General features: G+C 32.9%; 1 protein-coding gene across 1 annotated transcript in view; it reads left to right on the forward strand.

The window, feature by feature from the left end:
- The first annotated feature begins 2,985 nt into the window (after positions 1-2,985).
- man2a1 (mannosidase, alpha, class 2A, member 1) overlaps positions 2,986-19,698 on the forward strand; it is a 140,421-nt gene continuing 123,708 nt past the window's right edge. The window contains exons 1-3 of the mRNA XM_056458605.1: positions 2,986-3,439; positions 6,827-7,084; positions 11,416-11,560. Coding sequence (XP_056314580.1) covers positions 3,314-3,439; positions 6,827-7,084; positions 11,416-11,560 — 529 coding nt within the window. The 5' untranslated portion in view covers positions 2,986-3,313. The remainder of the gene's footprint in view (positions 3,440-6,826; positions 7,085-11,415; positions 11,561-19,698) is intronic.

A 19,698-nucleotide genomic window follows, 5' to 3' on the forward strand; every position in this document is an offset into this window, starting at 1 on the left:
CTGAACCTAATATCCTTTATGAGATTTTTTTTCATTATTAGCTATTGTTCATGTTGTCAAATGTGCGGCAAGTTAAGAAATAAACCTGCAAATAGAAAATTACTAACTAACTGACAGGAAATGAACAATTAATGTTAAACGAAAGGTTATTTTAATCTCTTGTTAGCGAGAGTTACTTTTAGAACAACTGTAGCAAGTATGATAGACTAGTAAAGTATTAAGGCTGTAAACAGGAAGCAGCTGCATTTGTGACTGTTTTGGAGTCCCCAACACATTTCCATTGTGGCCTGTGCAATTTGAAGAATGTTTCTATATTAGCTTGTTGTCAAATTGAAGACGTGTTTTTATTTCTCAATTTGTTAGTGTTTAATGTGTTAGTGAAAAATCTTGCAAGCATGTTTCTGTATTTTCCTGTGTTGTGAAAATTTGATTGGACTTCAGTTGTCAAGATATTGAAGACATTCTCTCAATTCGTAAGTCCTTTTCTATTTGTATGTATTTTTTTCACTTGCAGTGCGTTTGAGTTCTTTCGACCCCCATACAGAATTAATTGCAAATATATTGAAATATGAAACAATACCAGTTATTAAATAAATAAATGTTTTGCTCTCATTAGACCCAAACAAAATCTGCACCCGCAGAAATCCACATATTTTCCCTGATTTTAAGCCTATCATTCGACATATTTAATTACTTATGTAAAAGTGTGTAAAAATATAGTTATTCATTTTTTATTTTAATTTCAGTGTGACTATCAAATAATATGCAAATATTTTGATAATTTACAATACAATGTGTAGAGTAATATTTTCTGTCTTTTAATGGATGTATTATATGAGACCTGCTGTAGCTTTGTTTATTAAACAAGTGTTTCTAATTGTATGTAAATTTTAAACCTTCAAAAATGATTATCGTTTTATTTTATGTGTAGGTTGTCAGCTCCTACTCTCTCAAAATCTTTCTACATAAATCAGCATATTTTTACAAAATTCTGTGCATAAGTAGCAAAAAGAGGTCAGCAGATTCTATCTTATTATCAATCCATATTTCAGTAGGATGCCCTACAATAATATATGTGTGCATATACATTAGATTACATAAACTGCATATACCCTCTTGTAAACGTACATATCCACTGCATATGTTCATTCATCCATTTTCTTTTCGGCTTAGTCCCTTTATTAATCAGGAGCCGCCACAGTGGAATGGACCACCAACTTATCCAGCATAGGTTTTATGCGGCGGATGCCCTTACAGCCACAACCCAACACTGGGAAACACCCATACACTCTTGCATTCACACACATACACTACGGATATTTTAGTTTATTCAATTCACCTATACCGCATGTCTTTGGACTGTGGGGTAAACCGGAGCACCCGGAGGAAAACCCACACGAACACGGGGAGAACATGCAAACTCCACACAGAAATGACCTAGTCGGGTCTCGAACCAGCGATCTTGTTGTGAGGTGATCGTGCTACCCACTGCGCTATCGGGACACCCCCACTGCACATATACATTTGTAAATTTATGATATACATATCTATTTGTAATTCCTAATTATACTAAATAACAATCTGTATGTTATGTTTGTGTCTATTTGCACATTCCTGATTATTGATAGTAACCTGTACATTATGTTCATCTATTTGTAAATCTCTAATTATAGATAATACAAATTGTTTATTATGTTTATAGTATATCCATCTTTAAATATTTCCCATAGTTTTCTTTAAGTGCACTTATAACTTATATCCTGCAGTTACTGCTATTGCACTTTTAGACTAAACTTTTAGACCTAAACTCCCTTTTGTGAATAATTGAAACTAATCTAATTAGTCAGTACCAAAGACAAAACTAGAACTAATCTAACCAAAAAAAGTAAGATAACTGTCCAAAAATGATTACACCGAAATTGATATGTAGGGGAGAAAAATATTAAATAAACAAAAATAAAATAGAACAAAACACCCAAATTAATATGTAGAGGAAAAAAAATAAAATAAAAATTAAACGAGAAAAATAACAAACTAGGAAAAATCAAGAAAAACAAAAAATATATATTAAATTCAGTTGAAATTTTGTAGTTTGTATTATTTGCTGTTGTAATAGTTCATTTAAATTTAAATGTGTTATCTCTCTGTTCAGTGACCAAACTCCTCTTTAATATATTTATTCATTCATTCATTCATATTCTTTTCAGCTTAGTCCCTTTATTCATCAGAGGTCGCCAAAGCGGAATGAACCACCAACTTATCCAGCATATGTTTTACACAGCGGATGACTTTTGCATTCACACCTATGATTCACACTGGGGAGAACATGCAAACTCCACACAGAAACGCCAACTGACCCATCTGGGGCTCGAACCAGTGACCTTCTTGCTGTGAGGCGATTGTGCTACCCATTGCACCATCGACACGCCGTTTTGTTTAAAAAGTTTACATAAAAAAGTAACATACATGTATAATAAAAACACAGTAAATAGTAGTAGTAAAAAAGATATTTATATATAATAATAAAATATAAATAATATATCATATTATTCATACATATAAACAACAACAATAATAATAGTTCAGAATAAGCTGTACATTTAACAATCAACATTTTAGGATAAAACAGTAATAATAATCAATATATTTACAATGATTTACTATGATGAAGCAACAAAACCAGCCTAGAATTTTGACTGAAATGTTCACTAAGACAATCGGTTTCACACAATTGATTTGTGTTGGGACAACATAAAGGAATTAAGTTAGCTTTTTAGTATTTAGACATTTAAGTGGATTGAACAAAAAACAATTTAGTTGTTGCGTTGTGTTGTTTCAGCTCATTTTACATAAGTAGGTAGCTTGAACAAACAGCAAACGTAATTTAAGTGTATGAGCTCACCTGAGTTTTTATGTGTGTGTTGTGTGAGTGATGTGTTCACTCGTTAGGCGGCGCAAGTCCACGCTCACTTTTGCTCTGTCGGAGGCACAGTAGTGAGTGCAGGAAGGGGGCAGGGTTGGCGCTTTTCCTTTGCCTGTAAGACCGTCACAATTTGCTGAATCACACAAACTCTTCCGCATCGTCAAAACTTTGAAGACATATCGCATTGGATTCAGTCCGTGGACGCACACCGCGACATTTCTTCCACCGCGAGTCAGAGGGAAGGGAAGGTGTCCCGATCCGCGCAACTCCTCTTCCTGGCGAGAAGAGCTTTCTTTTTCACTTCTGCCTTCTGTCACCTACGGGACCACCGCTCGACACAAGCCTTTAAAAGTTTGCCTTTGGTGTGAATGTCCTGGACTCGTCTGAGAAATGAAGCTCAGCAGACAGTTCACAGTTTTTGGCAGTGCCATATTCTGTGTGGTGGTATTTTCGTTGTACCTGATGTTGGATCATATTGATCACAGCAAAAACCCGAACGGAGAGAGGATTCAGAACGTAAGTACCGACCGCTGTTTTATGATTGACGTTGTCCATAAATTTTGCCTGTGTTCAGACTGCTGAACTCGGTCGTTATGGGCTGAATAAAATACACTTTATAGTAGTTTGAACTGATCATTTGATGGTAACATTCCAAGTGACATTACTGTATTAAAATAATACACATGCACAAAATTAAAATGGCTGTAATCGGTAACCGCATTTTCCATATCTCTACTACTTTTATCATGTGACTTTTGTTTGTAATTCATTCATATGAATCTAGAAACTCTTGAAGTCGAATTAAAAGAGAGATTAGTTTAGATTTGGACAGTGAACTGATCTCAAAGGTCATTTCCTTGCTGTCCTCAGCGCCGGTAGTTGTTTTAAAAATAAAAAATTCTCCAAATTTCTTCGAACTGCAAACATTAAACAAACTAGTCGTTTATTGTAAATACCATAATGTTTTTTTTATTATACTATAGAAAGGTACTTGAACGAATCTGTGACAATTCTGTAGCTGTACTATAGTAATATAAACAAATTACCCAATACTGTATTTTTTTTTACTATTATTGAATATACTAAAGTGTACACCACAGTTTACTGTAGTAAATCTGCAGTATTAAGTTTATCAGTAATTAATACTACAGTTTGCTGTAGCATTCCTCAGAGGAATTAAATACTGTAATATATAGAGTACAGTACACTCAAAAATATATTTTTTTACTTGTTCAAATTACTGAATTAAAACAATTCTTGAGCTTTCATTGGGACAACTTTTTTATGTTCAATCCACATAAATTTGTTAAAAGTGTTAAGTTAACTTAATCGATTTGTTGGAACAACATGAATGAATTGTGTGGAACCCTGGATTTTTTTTTACAATGTACAGTAGTACACTCATGTAGTATGGTTCAGTAAACACTAGTATTTTTTATTTCTTTTTAAAAAATAATTTTAGGGTGATGGAAGTTATAAGATCAGCCTTGTTGAGTACAGTGTTTATTGGTTGGTTTGTGATGCATTAAAAAAGTATGACCTACATGACCTGACAAAAGTCTTGCTTATCCAAGTTTTAGGAACAACAAATAATAACATGACTCCTAGTTGATAATTTGGTATCAGAAGTGGCTTATATGAAAGGCAAAGGTTTCTAGATTACACTTATTTTACCAAAATAAAACATGATCATGCCTTGATTTTTAATAAGGTCTGACTTTGCTTACACAAAAGTCTCGTCACTTAACAGAAATAATGTTCAGTATAGAATATAAAGTCATGGTGTAGTGGAAAAATAATTAATATTGTGCATGACCCCTATTAGCTTGGACGACTGCATCCATACATCTCTGCAACGACTCAAATAACTTATTAACAAAAAAAGTTATCTGGAATGGCAAAGAAAGCGTTCTTGCAGGACTCCCAGAGTTCATCAAGATTCTTTAATGCCTCCTCCGTCATCTTACACCAGACATGCTCAATAATGTTCATACCTGGTGACTGGGCTGGCCAATTCTGGAGCACCTTGACCTTCTTTTCCATTAGGAAATTTGTGGAGGCTGAAGTATGAGAAGGAGCACTATCCTGCTGAAGAATTTGCCCTCGCCTGTGGTTTGTAATGTAATGGGCAGCACAAATGTCTTGATCCCTCAGGCTGTTGATGTTGCCATCCACTAGCAAGCCCCTACACTAAATGTAACCCCAAACCATGATTTTGCCTTCATCAAACTTGACTGATTTCTGTGAGAATCTTGGGTCCATGCGGGTTCCAATGGGTCTTTTGCAACAGAAAAATCTACCTTCTTCCACTTTTCCAAATGATCAACTAGAAGTCAAGTTGTCTTTTGTTGTACTTACAACTCTGATCAACAGCAAGACTTTTGTCGGGTAGTGTACAGCATGGATCAGTCCAGTGGCAATGCTGAGGCTGCCATGCCCACGTCACACTTACCCTGTAAATGTACTATATACAAGTATGTGTTTTGTCTGCTTCCTTTATTTTTTTTATTCAAATAATTGTTATTATTGAATGTGTAATTGGACCGGTGGGGGGAAGACCTGGTCCAGACCCTACTTCACACACACCTCTAGCTGTATATTTGAAGATGTCACAAGGAACGAAGGTGGAGAGAGAGAGAAAAAAAAAATAGTAATAATAAAAATAAATAAATGGAAACAAATTGAACAAGAGAGGAAATGAATAAGTATGTAAAGAGAGAATTATGATGTGGGAAAATACTCATTAAAATTAATAATAAATGTTTTTGTTTTGTTTCTATATTATAGAATATTTAATTAGATTTAATATTAGACACAGTTTCTACCTCTTCCTGACCCCCTCACCCCTCCCATCTTGTTTATGTACTACTGAAGTTGTTGTTAGGGAATGTCTTCAGACAAAGAGGATCTTCAATGGAGACATATTCTATTAATACGATTTTCCAAGATGAAATATGAATTGTATTTCTTGATTTCCAGTTGTTATATAAATTACTATAGTATTTTTTGTATCATGGGTACTTACAAAGTGTACAAATAACCTACTTTTATTATGTTCTCTGTTAGCATTTATGAGTTTCCTGCACCTGAAGAACACAAAATGGTTTAATTTGATTGAAAAATGTTCTTTCTGTTAAGCTAGTCTTTTCCTGGACTGGAATCTAGATCATTGTAATTTTTTTCTTATGTATAACTATATAACTAATATCCTGGTGAACACTGGTTTGAGGATGTTGTGTGCAAATACAAATTATATTTTCAAAATCTGTAAGCCTCATAAACAAAGTCAGCAATGTGCTTTTAACAGGGTATCAGCAGGGTCTTAAAATGTCTCAAATTTTAATTTTAGGCCTTAAAAAGTCTTAAATTCACTGAAATATTGTCTCGTAGGTCTTAAATCTTTTTAAATGTGTCTTACTTTTCCTTTGTTTATGTAAGACTACCTAATGGATCCAAAACACATCCAATCACCAGCAACACATCTCAATAAAAGATTTAGCAAAACTACTTATAACTGATATTATAACTGTAGTCTGTTGTGCAAACATTTATTTATTATTTTTTTTTTTTGTAAGTTATGTTGAACCAAAATGTGTGTATACAACTAAGGTCTGCTTGTTTTGACATATTATTTAAAATATGTGGTTAAAAAGTGACTAATTAGATTTTTGTCCTGCTGGGCAATTAAAAATACTTAGCATCTAGCCCTATATAATTCTGAAAAGCTCTTAAAAAGTCTTAAATTTGACTTGGTGAAACCTGTAGAAACCCTGTTTAAGTAATATGTGTTTGTGTTGAGTAGTGGCCGTTATGTCATTGTCTGTATTTTGCACTGAAGTTCTTCATAATCCTGCTCAGGTCAGTGTTAAAGGTGTTACTCAGAGTTTTTTCTGTGTTCTACAGGGGCAGCTTGGTATTCTGCAGGACAAAATAGACCACTTAGAGAGACTGCTTGCGGAGAACAATGAGATCATCGGCAACATAAGAGACTCTGTAATTAACCTGAGGGAAACCGTGAAAGATGGCAAGATGTTTCCTGAAGGGAACATGAGTCAGGGGAATTTGGAATTGCTGCCCCCTGCTCCTGCGCTGCTCCCTATCCTCTCGGATGACTGCCAGTTTGCAGGACGGACCTACTCGAAAGCTGCAGATGGAGTACAGGTATAGAGGGAAAAGACATTTTAAGATTAAGTGAACCAATTGTTTACTTTCAGAGCTCAACAATGAGAATTTCTTCTTCTTGCTGTGTTAGGGCAGTGGTTAAAATTTGGTTCTTGCCATCTTAATATAACCACAAAAAATTGCAACTTTTTTTAATCAACATTAACAAATATACTGTTGATGTTAGAATTAATAACTCTCTTAGCTTTCTAATAACTGATTTCTTTTGTTTTTGCCATGATGACAGTTCATAATATTTTACTAGATATTTTTCAAGACACTTCTATACAGCTTAAAGTGACATTTAAAGGCTTGCTAGGTAATTAGGTTAACTAGGCAAGATATGGTAATGAGGCAAGTCATTGTATAACGATAGTTTGTTCTGTAGAAAATCAAATATTGCTTAAGAAGGCTAATAATATTGACCTTAAAATGGTTTTAAAAAAATGTAAAACTGTTTTTGTTCCAGCCGAAATAAAACAAATAAGACTTTCTCCAGAAGAAAAAGTATTATAGGAAATACTGTTAAAAATCCTTGCTCTGTTAAACATAATTTGGGAAATATTTGAAAAAGAAAATGAAATTTACAGGAGGGATAATGATTCAGACTTTAACTGTGTGTATATACAGTTAAAGTAAGAATTATTAGACCCCCTTTGATTTTTTTTCTTTTCTTTTTTAAATATTTCCCAAATGATGTTTAACAGATTCAGGAAATTTTCACAGTATGTCTGATAATATTTTTGCTTCTGGAGAAAGTCTTATTTGTTTTATTTCAGCTAGAATAAAAGCAGTTTTAAATTTTTTAAAAACCATTTTAAAGTCAAAATTATTAGCCCCTTTAAGCTGTATATTTTTTCAATAGTCTACAGAACAAACCATTGTTATACAATAGCTTGCCTAATTATCATAACCTGCCTAGTTACCCCAATTAACCCAGAAGTGTCTTGAAAAATATCTAGTAAAATATTATTTACTGTCATCGTGGCAAAGTTAAAATAAATCAGTTATTAGAAATAAGGTATTAAACTATTTTGATTAGAAATGTGTTGAAAAAATCTTCTCTCCGTTAAACAGAAATATGGGAAAAAATAAACAGTCAGGCTAATAATTCAGGGGGGCTAATAATTCTGACTTGAACTGTATATAGTCATGAATAATTGAAATATAATTCGGAATATATAAGTACATACATTTAATATATTATTATTACGTTTTTTTTTAAATACATGTAATTCTACTAATATGTTACAATATTACTGTTTTTACTGTATTTTAATCTAATACATTTTGCATTGCTGAGCATAATAATCTTTAGAATATATTACAGAACTCTTATATGGTCATAATTTTTTTTAGGCTGTATTTAATGAAAAGAATGGTTCTAAGGTATTAACACGCATACATGTTTACACATTAACTACAATACATCTAATAGTACAACATTAATGTATGAACAACATCTAAAATGTAAATTATCTATATATGAGCAACTTTACAGACCTACAAAGGAATCTATTTGAATACTAAAACTGTGGTTAGTAAATCGTATGTTAATTAGATTGTATTCATTTGTCATATCAGTGTCATTATATTTCAGTCACGTTTATTAAATGCAGTTGACTCATTTGCTTAATATGAAATGATTACATTTTGTTCTGTTCCAAACAATCGGAGGATTACTTAATGATCAAAATGACTACACTTTAAACCCTTAAAATGAATAACATTTAGGCAGTTGTTAAATCATTACTTATAATAAAATCTTATAATTTTGAGTGCTCTGGGGCACAAAATGCATATATCAGTCATGCTTTTTTATTTTGTGCCTATTGGAAGAAGCAGAAATGATAATTAAAGAGGGAAATTGTTACTAAAATTATGCTATTTTAGCATATTTCAGAATAGATTTTCCACATAGTTTAAATACTAGTACTTTAGATAAAGAATGAGACCAGGGGTCTGTTCTTCATACCTTGCTTAGATGATCTAAGATGATTTGACATATTCTGGATCTTTTATTCTTGATAACTGATCTCTGGCTAATTTGGTTCTTCAAACAAGTTCGCGAATCAGATGAAAATGTCTGCATGAACTGATCTGTGATCTCTGTGTGTGTTGTGAATGACAGATATATTGATCCTTGAAATCATGATCAGCAAAGTTTGGCTGGCGGCACAGCAGTGTAATGACATAATTTGATTTTATTCAGTTATCCATGTGAGCAAAATTACATAAAATTCATAGTAAACAGTTTGTTAAATATGATACGCACTAACTTTCTACCTTTTTTGTGGGCTGCAGGGTTTACACATTCATGTGAGTCAGGATCATTTAGCAATTTATTTAGTTTTACATTTAGAGCGGATTTTCTTTATTATAGTAGCTGAGGTCTATTCAAGTTTCTTAATCGGCGTAAGTAAAACTGGCTGTTCAAATTATTTTTGATAAAAAAAAAAGCATTTTGTTGTGGGTAAAGGTATCTGCATCAAATCACTGTCATATTAGCTGTCAAAATATGTGCATAACTGCATAAATTTTGCATGTTTATTATCTTACACAAATAGTACTTAAGTTGGTATCGTTAAAATAGTACGCGTTTGTCTAAAAAGGCCATTTACCTATTACTATTTACCTTTTTCCCAAGTCTATGCAACTACTGTAAGAAAATATTAGAATTCTGTACTTTCAGTATTACCTTTGCTTGAAGTGACCCAATCTAATCTTGTTCATATGAAATAAGCCTGCTCCCGAGCAGGTTTGAGCTACCAGAACTGTTGGTATGACTCTCGGATGAGTTTTGAAGAACAAAACGATCCTGGATCGTGTCAAATCTTCAACAACCAAATCCAGCTAGTTGAGTAATCCACGTATGACTTCTGGTCGATTAAGTTGTTAAAATAATCTTCCTCCAAACCAAAATGTTATTATAAATTATAATTAAGATGTACACAGCAACACCATATTAACAGCATACTGGTAAACCACTTTAAAAGGTGAACCAGGAAGAGACTCATTAATTCAAAAAGAAAGCTGTATAAGCAAACAGAGAAAAATCAATTGTGTACAGCCCTCTTGAAAAGTGTAAAAACTTCCTAAAAGTCTATTTTTCTGAGCATTATTAGAGTAAATATGGATAAATTAGTGCTAGAGAGACCCCACTGGCTGCTCTAAGGAGGTTGAGAAACATCTTCTGAATTTTTGTCACTGACAGCTGACTGATTTTTGCATATATTTGCATATGTGCTTTTGCATATGTTATTTTTATTGCCAAACTGGATTTTTATTGTGTTTTTTTTTTTTTTGTCACGTAGAAAAACATTGCCTTCTAAAATACATTTTTCCCCTCACAAACACCAGTGTTGTGTGGTGTTTGTCAATAGTTACATTACATTCCCATCAAAATCATTGTCTTTGAGTTGATGCAGGAAACGCTTAAAAGATGACTTGGAGCTGAAATGAATGATGGTCACATTCCCATTGGAAGGTTTTATCTGAATGATCAGAATTTAATCTGTATTTAAATGCAATTTAGCCGATTTAATCAAAATCGAGGTAAAGTGTTCAATTAATTGAGGTTTTGATTTTTAGGTCATCACATTAATCTACCCTAATTAATTAAAAAAGTTCATGTATCTGAAACGTATAACAAAATGTACCCTAAATAATGTATTTCAGATTGTGAAAATGAAAAGGAGATACAACCAGATCCAATAATAGCAATATTTGGTGTGACACCTGAAAACCTTGCACTACCAGCAGGTCAATTAAATGCACTAGCTTTCTCCTCTTTGTTGGCCTGAAGGCTTATACTTCTGCAGTGGAAGTCAGCTAAACCACCAACACATACTAATTGGGTAGAAAATATTATAGCGTATCTAAAGCTGCACCCAAGGCTCAAATAATAGATTCTTCAAAGTTTGGAGACCATTCCTGACATATTTTAAGAACAGATTTATTCCCCCCAACCCACCCCTGAATTTATTTATTTATTTATTATTATTTCTCTTATTTTCTACTGTTTTTTCATGTACTTTGTTCTTGTATATGTATATGTTTGAGTTGCTCTGTTAAGATCTTTAGTTTGTTATGACTGTTAACCAGTTTTTCTGAAAAATTCAATAAAAAGACTTGTCTACTACAGATTGTGAAAAATTTTGACAGCCCTCTGGTGCATTTGTCATCTGAAACGTGCAATGAAATGTACCCGGAGCAATGAATTTTATGTTTTTCAAAAATGTCGGCTAACGCACATATTTCCAATGAGCTTAAGTTGGAACTATGACAGTTAGCCTCTGTTAAAAATGATGTTCTGATGTGCTTTATTTCAGATGCTGGATGTCTATGATTTGCTTAGGTTTGATAACCCTGATGGTGGGGTGTGGAAACAAGGCTTTGATATCTCTTATCAAGAGAATGAATGGGACAGTGAACCACTTCAAGTCTTCGTTGTGCCCCATTCGCACAATGACCCCGGTGAGTCACAGCGTTTGTTGACCATTGTCATGTGTTTAGTAATCAATAAGAAGGTGATCAGGTCTGATATTTATATGTATGTGATGATGTTTATTATGCACTTCTGTAATTGATCGAGGGCTGGTATTTTGATTTGGATTGAGTGTATGTTAAATGACAGGAAGAGCGTGAGCAATTAACAAGTCGACAAGTCACTTCAAGTCGATCAAGACTTCTGAAGGCAGCTACTTTTGTCTGAAATAACAATTAAATTGAAATTTTCCTAGAATTTCCTCTTCAAATCTCTCTTCCACTTATAATATTTGGGTGTTTTGTAGAGCTGAGTGATTCTAATAAATAACATTTGAATCATTTTTGATATTAAGCTACATCTACTGTACATGCATTTGTGAGGATAAAAAGTGTGAATAAGTTATGTGGTTTTGTCTACTACTGTACAGTACATATTTTCGAGCATGCGTAATTCTGGTGTATTCAGCATCTGTCATCTACAGTATATGATGACAGATTATGAAGAAAAGATGACAGATATATTATTGCATAGTAAATGGTACTTTCTTAAAGTTATTAGTCAAAAATATTTTTATTGTTTTATTGAATATCATACAGCTAACCAATGTTTCCATAATAAAAAAAAACGTTAAAATTATTTAAAATTTAAATAGAAATTCAGTGATTTGTAGTAAATGAATTGTTATCAGTTTTTCCTCAGCTCATGCTATTAACCTTTTTTTAGATGTAGTTTGGTGTTGCTTTTTATACTTCTCTTTTTTAAATAAAGATAATTAAGTTAAAAAAAATACTTAATTAAAAATTAACGGCATCGATTGGTCGCATGTTTTGCAGTTGTCCTACAATTGTTAATTATTGCATTTCAAATAATATCAGAAGCGGTGGGAAAACAAGTATACACCGGACCTATTTTAGCTATTCTTGGTGTCAGTGATGATGCAGAATATTCTAATAATCTACGTACAGTGATTAGATTTATAACCCTTTTGGCACATAGATTAGTTTTACTGACTTGGAAACGAAAAGATCCTCCACGTTGCTCCACATTAATAAAAAATATCATGTCTTGCCTGCAACTTGAGAAGCTAAGACTTTCCCTTAAAAATAAAACTAAGAATTTCCATGTAATATGGAATCCATTTATTGAGTACTTTAACAAGAGAGCAGTGATTAAACCCTAGTAGAAACACCTCAAATTCCCCCCTTATTTAGGTTTTTTATTATTATTATTTTTTTCTATTCGGTTTTTTATTCCCCCCACTTTTTTCTGTATATTTTTTTAGTTCTCTTATACATATAATAGTAACATGATGTTACAACTTTTTTTAAAAAGGAAAAAAGTTTACATATGTAAAAGTTATAATTTGTACTGATGTAAAAAAATACAATAAAGAGAATGTTAAAAAAATGACTTAATTAAACAAAAGTTTTCATAACAAATTTGTTTGTTCACCCTTAAGTCATACTATTAAATGTACAAAAAACTATTCAAGAACAACTTATACCACATGTATGCAATAGTCATGTACACCTGTGGCCTTATAAGCATGTATAAAGAACCCTACATATAATTAGATATGTTTTTAGATATTTATTTACAAGGTGGGTGAAAAGTAACTACATTAAATATTGATACAGTATAATTGGACTAAATATAATATTACTAAACAACGATAACCTGATCTATCCTTATATAAACCTTATATTATTGTGTCTCACCTTGTGTTTGGAGACATGGCACACTAGGTACTCCAGGTACTCCTTGAAGACATTGTGGCACATATTCTAAGGAGAGAGAATGCCTAAGATATGTTTGCTGTTGAATGGCTGTTCAGTTGATTTAAGTTGCCCATAGAAGTCGTTATTGATTTATGCATCTTGTTTTAAATTACACATTTTTCTGGTTTCCTCCTCAGACTAAAAATCCTCACGTTCATTATTGTTAAAGTTCTTTTTTTGCTATTTGTTTTATGATTGTCTTGTATATGGATGAGGTTTGCTTTGCTGCCCTTATATAGAGCTTGTTTGGGTGTGGTTTATGCAAATTACTAACCTTTTGCACATTTAGCAGACTCAAAATGAGAGTAATTATGATGCTTTAGAACAGCTTGGACTATTTAGAATGGTATAGTCTGGATTTTCCAATAGACTGTGACAGTTTGGAAAGAGTATGAATAAATTTGCACATGCCACTTTTTGTACAAAGGTACCCACAATGATGCCTCTTGTACATTGTCTTATTATCTTTTGGTAGAAGCCTGTGTCATTTCCGGCCAACCAAAATTTGCCAGTCAGAATTTGCCAGGGGTATGAATAATTTCGGGCTTGACTGTATTAGGGCTGCAACAAACGATTATTTTAATAATCGATTATTCTGATGATTATTTTTTAGATCAATCGATAAATTTGATAAATAAAGGAAAAGCATTCATTTCCAACCCTTAATTAAAAAACAGAACTCAAATCTTTAGAAAGTGCTCAAACATGTTGTCCTTGAACATGCCTGAGCTGTTATAATAATATAAAAATAACTTAGTTTTGTCCTGTTTTCAATCCAAATATCTAAAAAAAAAAAATCTTAGATCAAGATACATACTTGACACATGAAATAGCAAAAGAAATTAAGTCTTGTTTGTCTTTTGAGAAAAAATTACTAAGTAAGAAAAGCTTTTTTGCAGTGCATCTATTCATGACAACAGAATGAAAAATGAATGATCCAAAAAGGCGAGTGAATAAAAACATGTCTTTAGTCTTGCAATGCAAAGTAACTATACCACCACTGCTTTTCTTTTGTTATTAACCCTTTCACTGCTGAGTTTAAAAGATTCTATCTGGAACCGGGAGTGGGTTTGGTTATAAAGCAGTCATTGTTTTAGAACATTCACCCTTAATGTTCAGTTTTAATACAAAATATTGACACGCTTGTTCATCATGTCATCAACTACCTCATATTCCAATTCACTAAAACGTGTGAGTGTTGTTGTTGTTTAATAGACGTATAAATGATCTTGATTGTGATCTGTATTGTGAGATGGGCATCGCCATGTTTACCTACCATGTTTTACTCAAAAGCAGAACACGCATACTGTATTTATAAGGTATAATTCACCCAAAAATGTCATTTCTGTCTTTGTGTAACAATGTATTCACGGTCGTGAAATCAAACGTGGGCTGACCGCCAGCTGTTTGTGTACTACCGAGATGACGCCTACTTTAGTGAACAGAACGTGCATAGGCTGTGAATAACAGGTAATAAAGTTGTAAATAACGTTCAGTTTGTTGCACAGAGCGATCGTTTGAGGGCTGTGCAGGAGGTTTGATTTGTGTTTTTTTCTCACAGTGATAGCAGCCATGAGCCGCACTTGGAAATGAAAGTGAAACCTGTGTGCACATTTAAATGATCATATTGCATTTTAGAGTTATGATTACGACAAGTATTTGATATGCTTTTTTCTTTCATAGCGAACACATAGTGTTGTGCATGAAAATAAATGTTTACTGTGTCAGTTTAACAACCCTAGCCTATATATAATGGAAATATAATGGTCTAATAATGTTGTCAATGACAGATGACAAGCACATGTCTTAAACATAATAATTCTACTTTATAATTATGAATATTTATATTATGATTTCATAATTTTACTGTGAATTAACAAACAGGACATATTAAAAATCTGATTAAAGTCCACCATAATGACTTTTACAGAATCGTGAGAAAATCATGATCTTGATTTTTAGCAAAAAAAAAATAATAATAATAATTTGTGATTCACATTTTTGCCAGAATCGTGCAGCTCTAATTTGCCCTGCTATTGCTTCCTTCATTGCCATGTATCTTTCCTCTAATGTTACCTCTGCTCGTTTTTTTTTTTGCTCTGTTTTGTCAATGAGGCACTGAACTCTGCTGGCATTAGTGCACGAGAGAGGCAGACTGCGTTCAATCCGCTCTGCGCTCAACTAAAGTTTTTTTAAATGATCAAACGTCTCCATGTTGCACGACATGACGAATTAATCATGAAATTTGTTGACAATGCTTTTAGTAATCGATTTTAATCAATCTAATTGATTCGTTGTTGCAGCCCTATACTGTATACATCTATATATATTAGGGCTGCGCGATATTGGAAAATCTGACATTGCGATTATTTTATTTTGCTGCGATACATAATGCGAAATGAATATAATTTCAGCAGATGACTTGAATTGCTTAATTTGGAATGCAATCTCTAATTTAGATTAATTGGGATAATTTAGTAGTATAGTGAATCAAACTAGTTGCAAGCATAATTAAGAAAGAGCAAAGATAACATTGAAATAAGCAGTGCTTTGTTTTTTTCAGAGTCAAAGAGTAGTCATAAATTCAGGGACAGTAAGTGAATAATCAAATGTAATTTAAAATGTAAAATAACACCGTACAGTCTTTATTGCTGATCAACTATAATCCCAACTCAACATTGCAGATACTCCGATGTGACTATAGCGAATGCACACATTGCGATATCGATGCTGAACCAATATATTGTGCAGCCCTAATATAAATGAATGTGTGTGTGTGTGTGTGTGTGTGTGTGCAGTGATAATAATTTGACCATTTCACCACACCCTAGCGATTTGAGGATGTGAGATTGTCTGGTCTCAAACACACACATGTTGGGTTGTTTTTTTAGTAAATTCAGTTGCCCTCAGTCATGCTTATAATAAGTCCAGTATTTCAGACACTTTCCAAGCAGAAATGTGAAGCTTGAATTTTTGTTCAAGCACTTGCATGAATTATTCATTAACCATTTTTTTATTTGAGTCATAGTCTAAATTGCTGTAATGGAATTCGTTTTTGAGATGGGAATATTTGTCTAGACTGATGAATGTCTGGTCGTGTATCCTAGTGGTTGAATCTGCACTGTGTAAAAGCTGAATTTCATCTGGTATTAGGATCTGTCTCGGATGATCAAGTAGCCAGACGTGATAAATTGTTGTTTGCATCTAGAGGAGTTAAGCTCTGTTTACAGCCGGTGTTTAGACGCTCTTTTATCAGTCAAAAGCAGATGACACTAAATACAGGTGCAAACCTCTTCCAAAGGTATTTTGAAAGCACTTTAGAATGCATTGTGTGTGGTTAAATGTATTTGAACAGTCACAAAATTAACCCATTTGCCTACTGGCAAAATGTTAAAATATTTTTAATATACCTGTATTGTTGAAGTGAGACAGGTTCTGTGAAACATTGTAACAATGTTCGTTGCCATTTATGATTCTAACATGTTTTATGGCTATCAGAGCAGTAACAAAAGTTGTTTCTTTGTGTATCATTTTCTGTTTTCTTTTACAATTATATGTGGCATTGGACCACAAAACCAATCATAAGTGTAAGTACAAATATACATATTGTATGTATATATAGGTACACCCTGACAAATCTATATTTTAAATTCATATCTTTAATAGGAAAATAGACAAAACTATATTTGTGCATATACATAACATTAGATTAGTACTCAAGGCAAGGCAAGTTTATTTATATAGCACATTTCATACACAGTGGCAATTCCAAGTGCTTTACATAAACAGGAATAAAAGAAACAAGTATAAGAGAAATAAAAACAAATAATAAAAATGGTAAAAATTTTTTTAAATAAAATAAAATAAATAAGCATAAAAGCAGATAAAATGTGTTATAAAAGAATTAAAAAGAAGAGAAAAACATAATAGTTCGATCTGTCAGACGTAGCACAGTGCTCATTCAGTAAAGGCACAGCTAAACAGATGTGTTTTCAGTCTTGATTTGAACGTGCCTAATGTTGGAGCACATCTGATCATTTCTGGAAGCTGATTCCAGCAGCGAGGGGCATAATAGCTGAAAGCCGATTCACCCTGCTTTGACTGAGCTCTTGGAATTTCTAATCTATTTGATCCTAAAGATCTGAGTGATCTGTTAGGTTTGTATTCAGTGAGCATATCTATAATGTATTGAGGTCCTAGGCCATTTAGTGATTTATAGACCAGTAATAATACTTTAAAATCTATTCTGAATGTAACTGGGAGCCAGTGTAAAGACCTGAGGACAGGTGTGATGTGCTCTGATTTCCTGGTTCTGGTCAGAATTCTGGCCGCAGCGTTCTGAAGCCAAATCTGGAGCTTAACTTACAAAATAGCTTACAAAAACAGTCTAAAAACTAGTACACCCAAAATTATTTGCCTGCACCAAAATACATTGCCTATATTCACTGAGAAATGGATAAAATTATACATTTTCAAAATGGGGGTACTCAGTTATGCTGAGCACTGTATGTTAAACAGGTTTCAACATTTTATTATACAAAGTTATTATTAAGTTATACAAAGTTTATTATTTTAGGTCAGTTTGATTGATGTACAGTAAGTTGAGATGACTTGAAAAGTTCATTTGATTCAACAAAAAAATTGAAGGCAGGAAGAATTCTTTTTACAGTGTATGAGGGTTCAAAAACATCTAAATACTCAAAAATCACCTTTAAAGTCATCTAAATGGTGTTTAGCAGTTCGCGTAGGGCTGCACAATATTTTGTTTCAGCATCGATACTGCAATGTGTGCATTCGCAATAGTCACATCGCATAGATATGCAATGTTGAGTTGGGATTATATTTGAGCAAGAGTCACAGTTCAGAACATGAGATTTGTGGAATTATTGCAGAGGTTTAGACATGTAAGTAGTTAGGCACAAGACATTTTACCAATTGGAAGTTTAATAAAGAATAATTGTGTTGAATTATTTATACATGAAAAACTTTTGCAGCATAATTTAACCCAATATCTAAGCTACCTTAATATCTATTATTAAGGAGCAAGTTAGCTAATAGCGGGAAGTGAGCCTTAAAATAATAGGTGACTATAAATTTCTTCCAAATAGTGCTATTCAGTCTATTAAATAGAATGAAAAAATGATAAAATTGTATAGCTGCATTATATCGCAATATATCACAGAAAAATAAACTATCACAACGTCAGATTTTTCCAATATCGTGCAGCCCTAATTCACGTTACAAACCAAAAATTGAGTTTTGATGTATTTACAGTAGGAAGTTTACTTCATGAAACATGATATTTACTTAATACACTAATTATTTTTTGGCATAAAAGAAAAATCGATTATTTTGAGGCTAAAAATATACCCATTCAACAAAAGACTAGTTTTGTCTTCCAGAGTCGCATATGTAAATTTCTCAAGCTTATTTTGCAACAAGACTGAAAGATCTGAAGAAGCCCATACCTCCACTCACCAATAAACCGTCACCTCAAGGAAATAAGGAAAGTGGTCAAAATTAGACCACAAACGTATTACAACAACTGTTGTTAACACAAATGTGTCTCCCTCATCCACTTGTGGTCCCAATACATTCTTAACACTACATGTAAAAAGGGCTTCAAATATCTTGTGAACACTCAAATCAGACGTACATCAAAGAAAGACAAGAGTGTAAAGTGCTGAAAATAATGAGCAATTTCCTCACTTTCTCTTGAATTTTAATCTAAGCAGAAAACTAAATATAATAAAATAATACAGAAGAGAAGCCAGTATTTTTCTTATTTTTGTTACTTAATAATATGACCATGTTGTGTATAATCTCATCTTGCGAGCTAAATTGAGCCTGCAACATATATTTATGTTGATGGTACTGAATTTTACATCTAAAACTCCCAATGTTTTAAACCTGTCGTCGATCGCTGCTGTCAGGATATTTACTGTTTACACTGTAAATGTGATCTGTTCAGATGAACTTACTTCCACTTTTTGTCCACTTGTTATTGTCTGAGACAGCTATTAGCCAGTATAAACAAGGTCATATACACCTCTTTGTTGGATTCTTGTGCGTATTGTGTGAAAGTCGTCATGACAACAAAGATCAAAAATTTCATTATATACAAAAAAGGTCAACAGGAACAAGTCTTATATTTACATGGCTATACTTAAAAAAATAGTCTGTGTTTTCTGCACTGTAAAAATGCTAGGATTCACACAGTCGAGGAATTTAGAAATTAAGTACATTTATTAGTTTTACAAATTTAAGTGGATTGAACATAAAACAATTAAATTGTCACAAACTAAAAAATTGTGTTGTTTCATCTAGGGCTGTGCGATAACACGATA

Source organism: Danio aesculapii, chromosome 5 (assembly GCF_903798145.1).
Source record: "Danio aesculapii chromosome 5, fDanAes4.1, whole genome shotgun sequence".
Classification (NCBI taxonomy): Eukaryota; Metazoa; Chordata; class Actinopteri; order Cypriniformes; family Danionidae; genus Danio; species Danio aesculapii.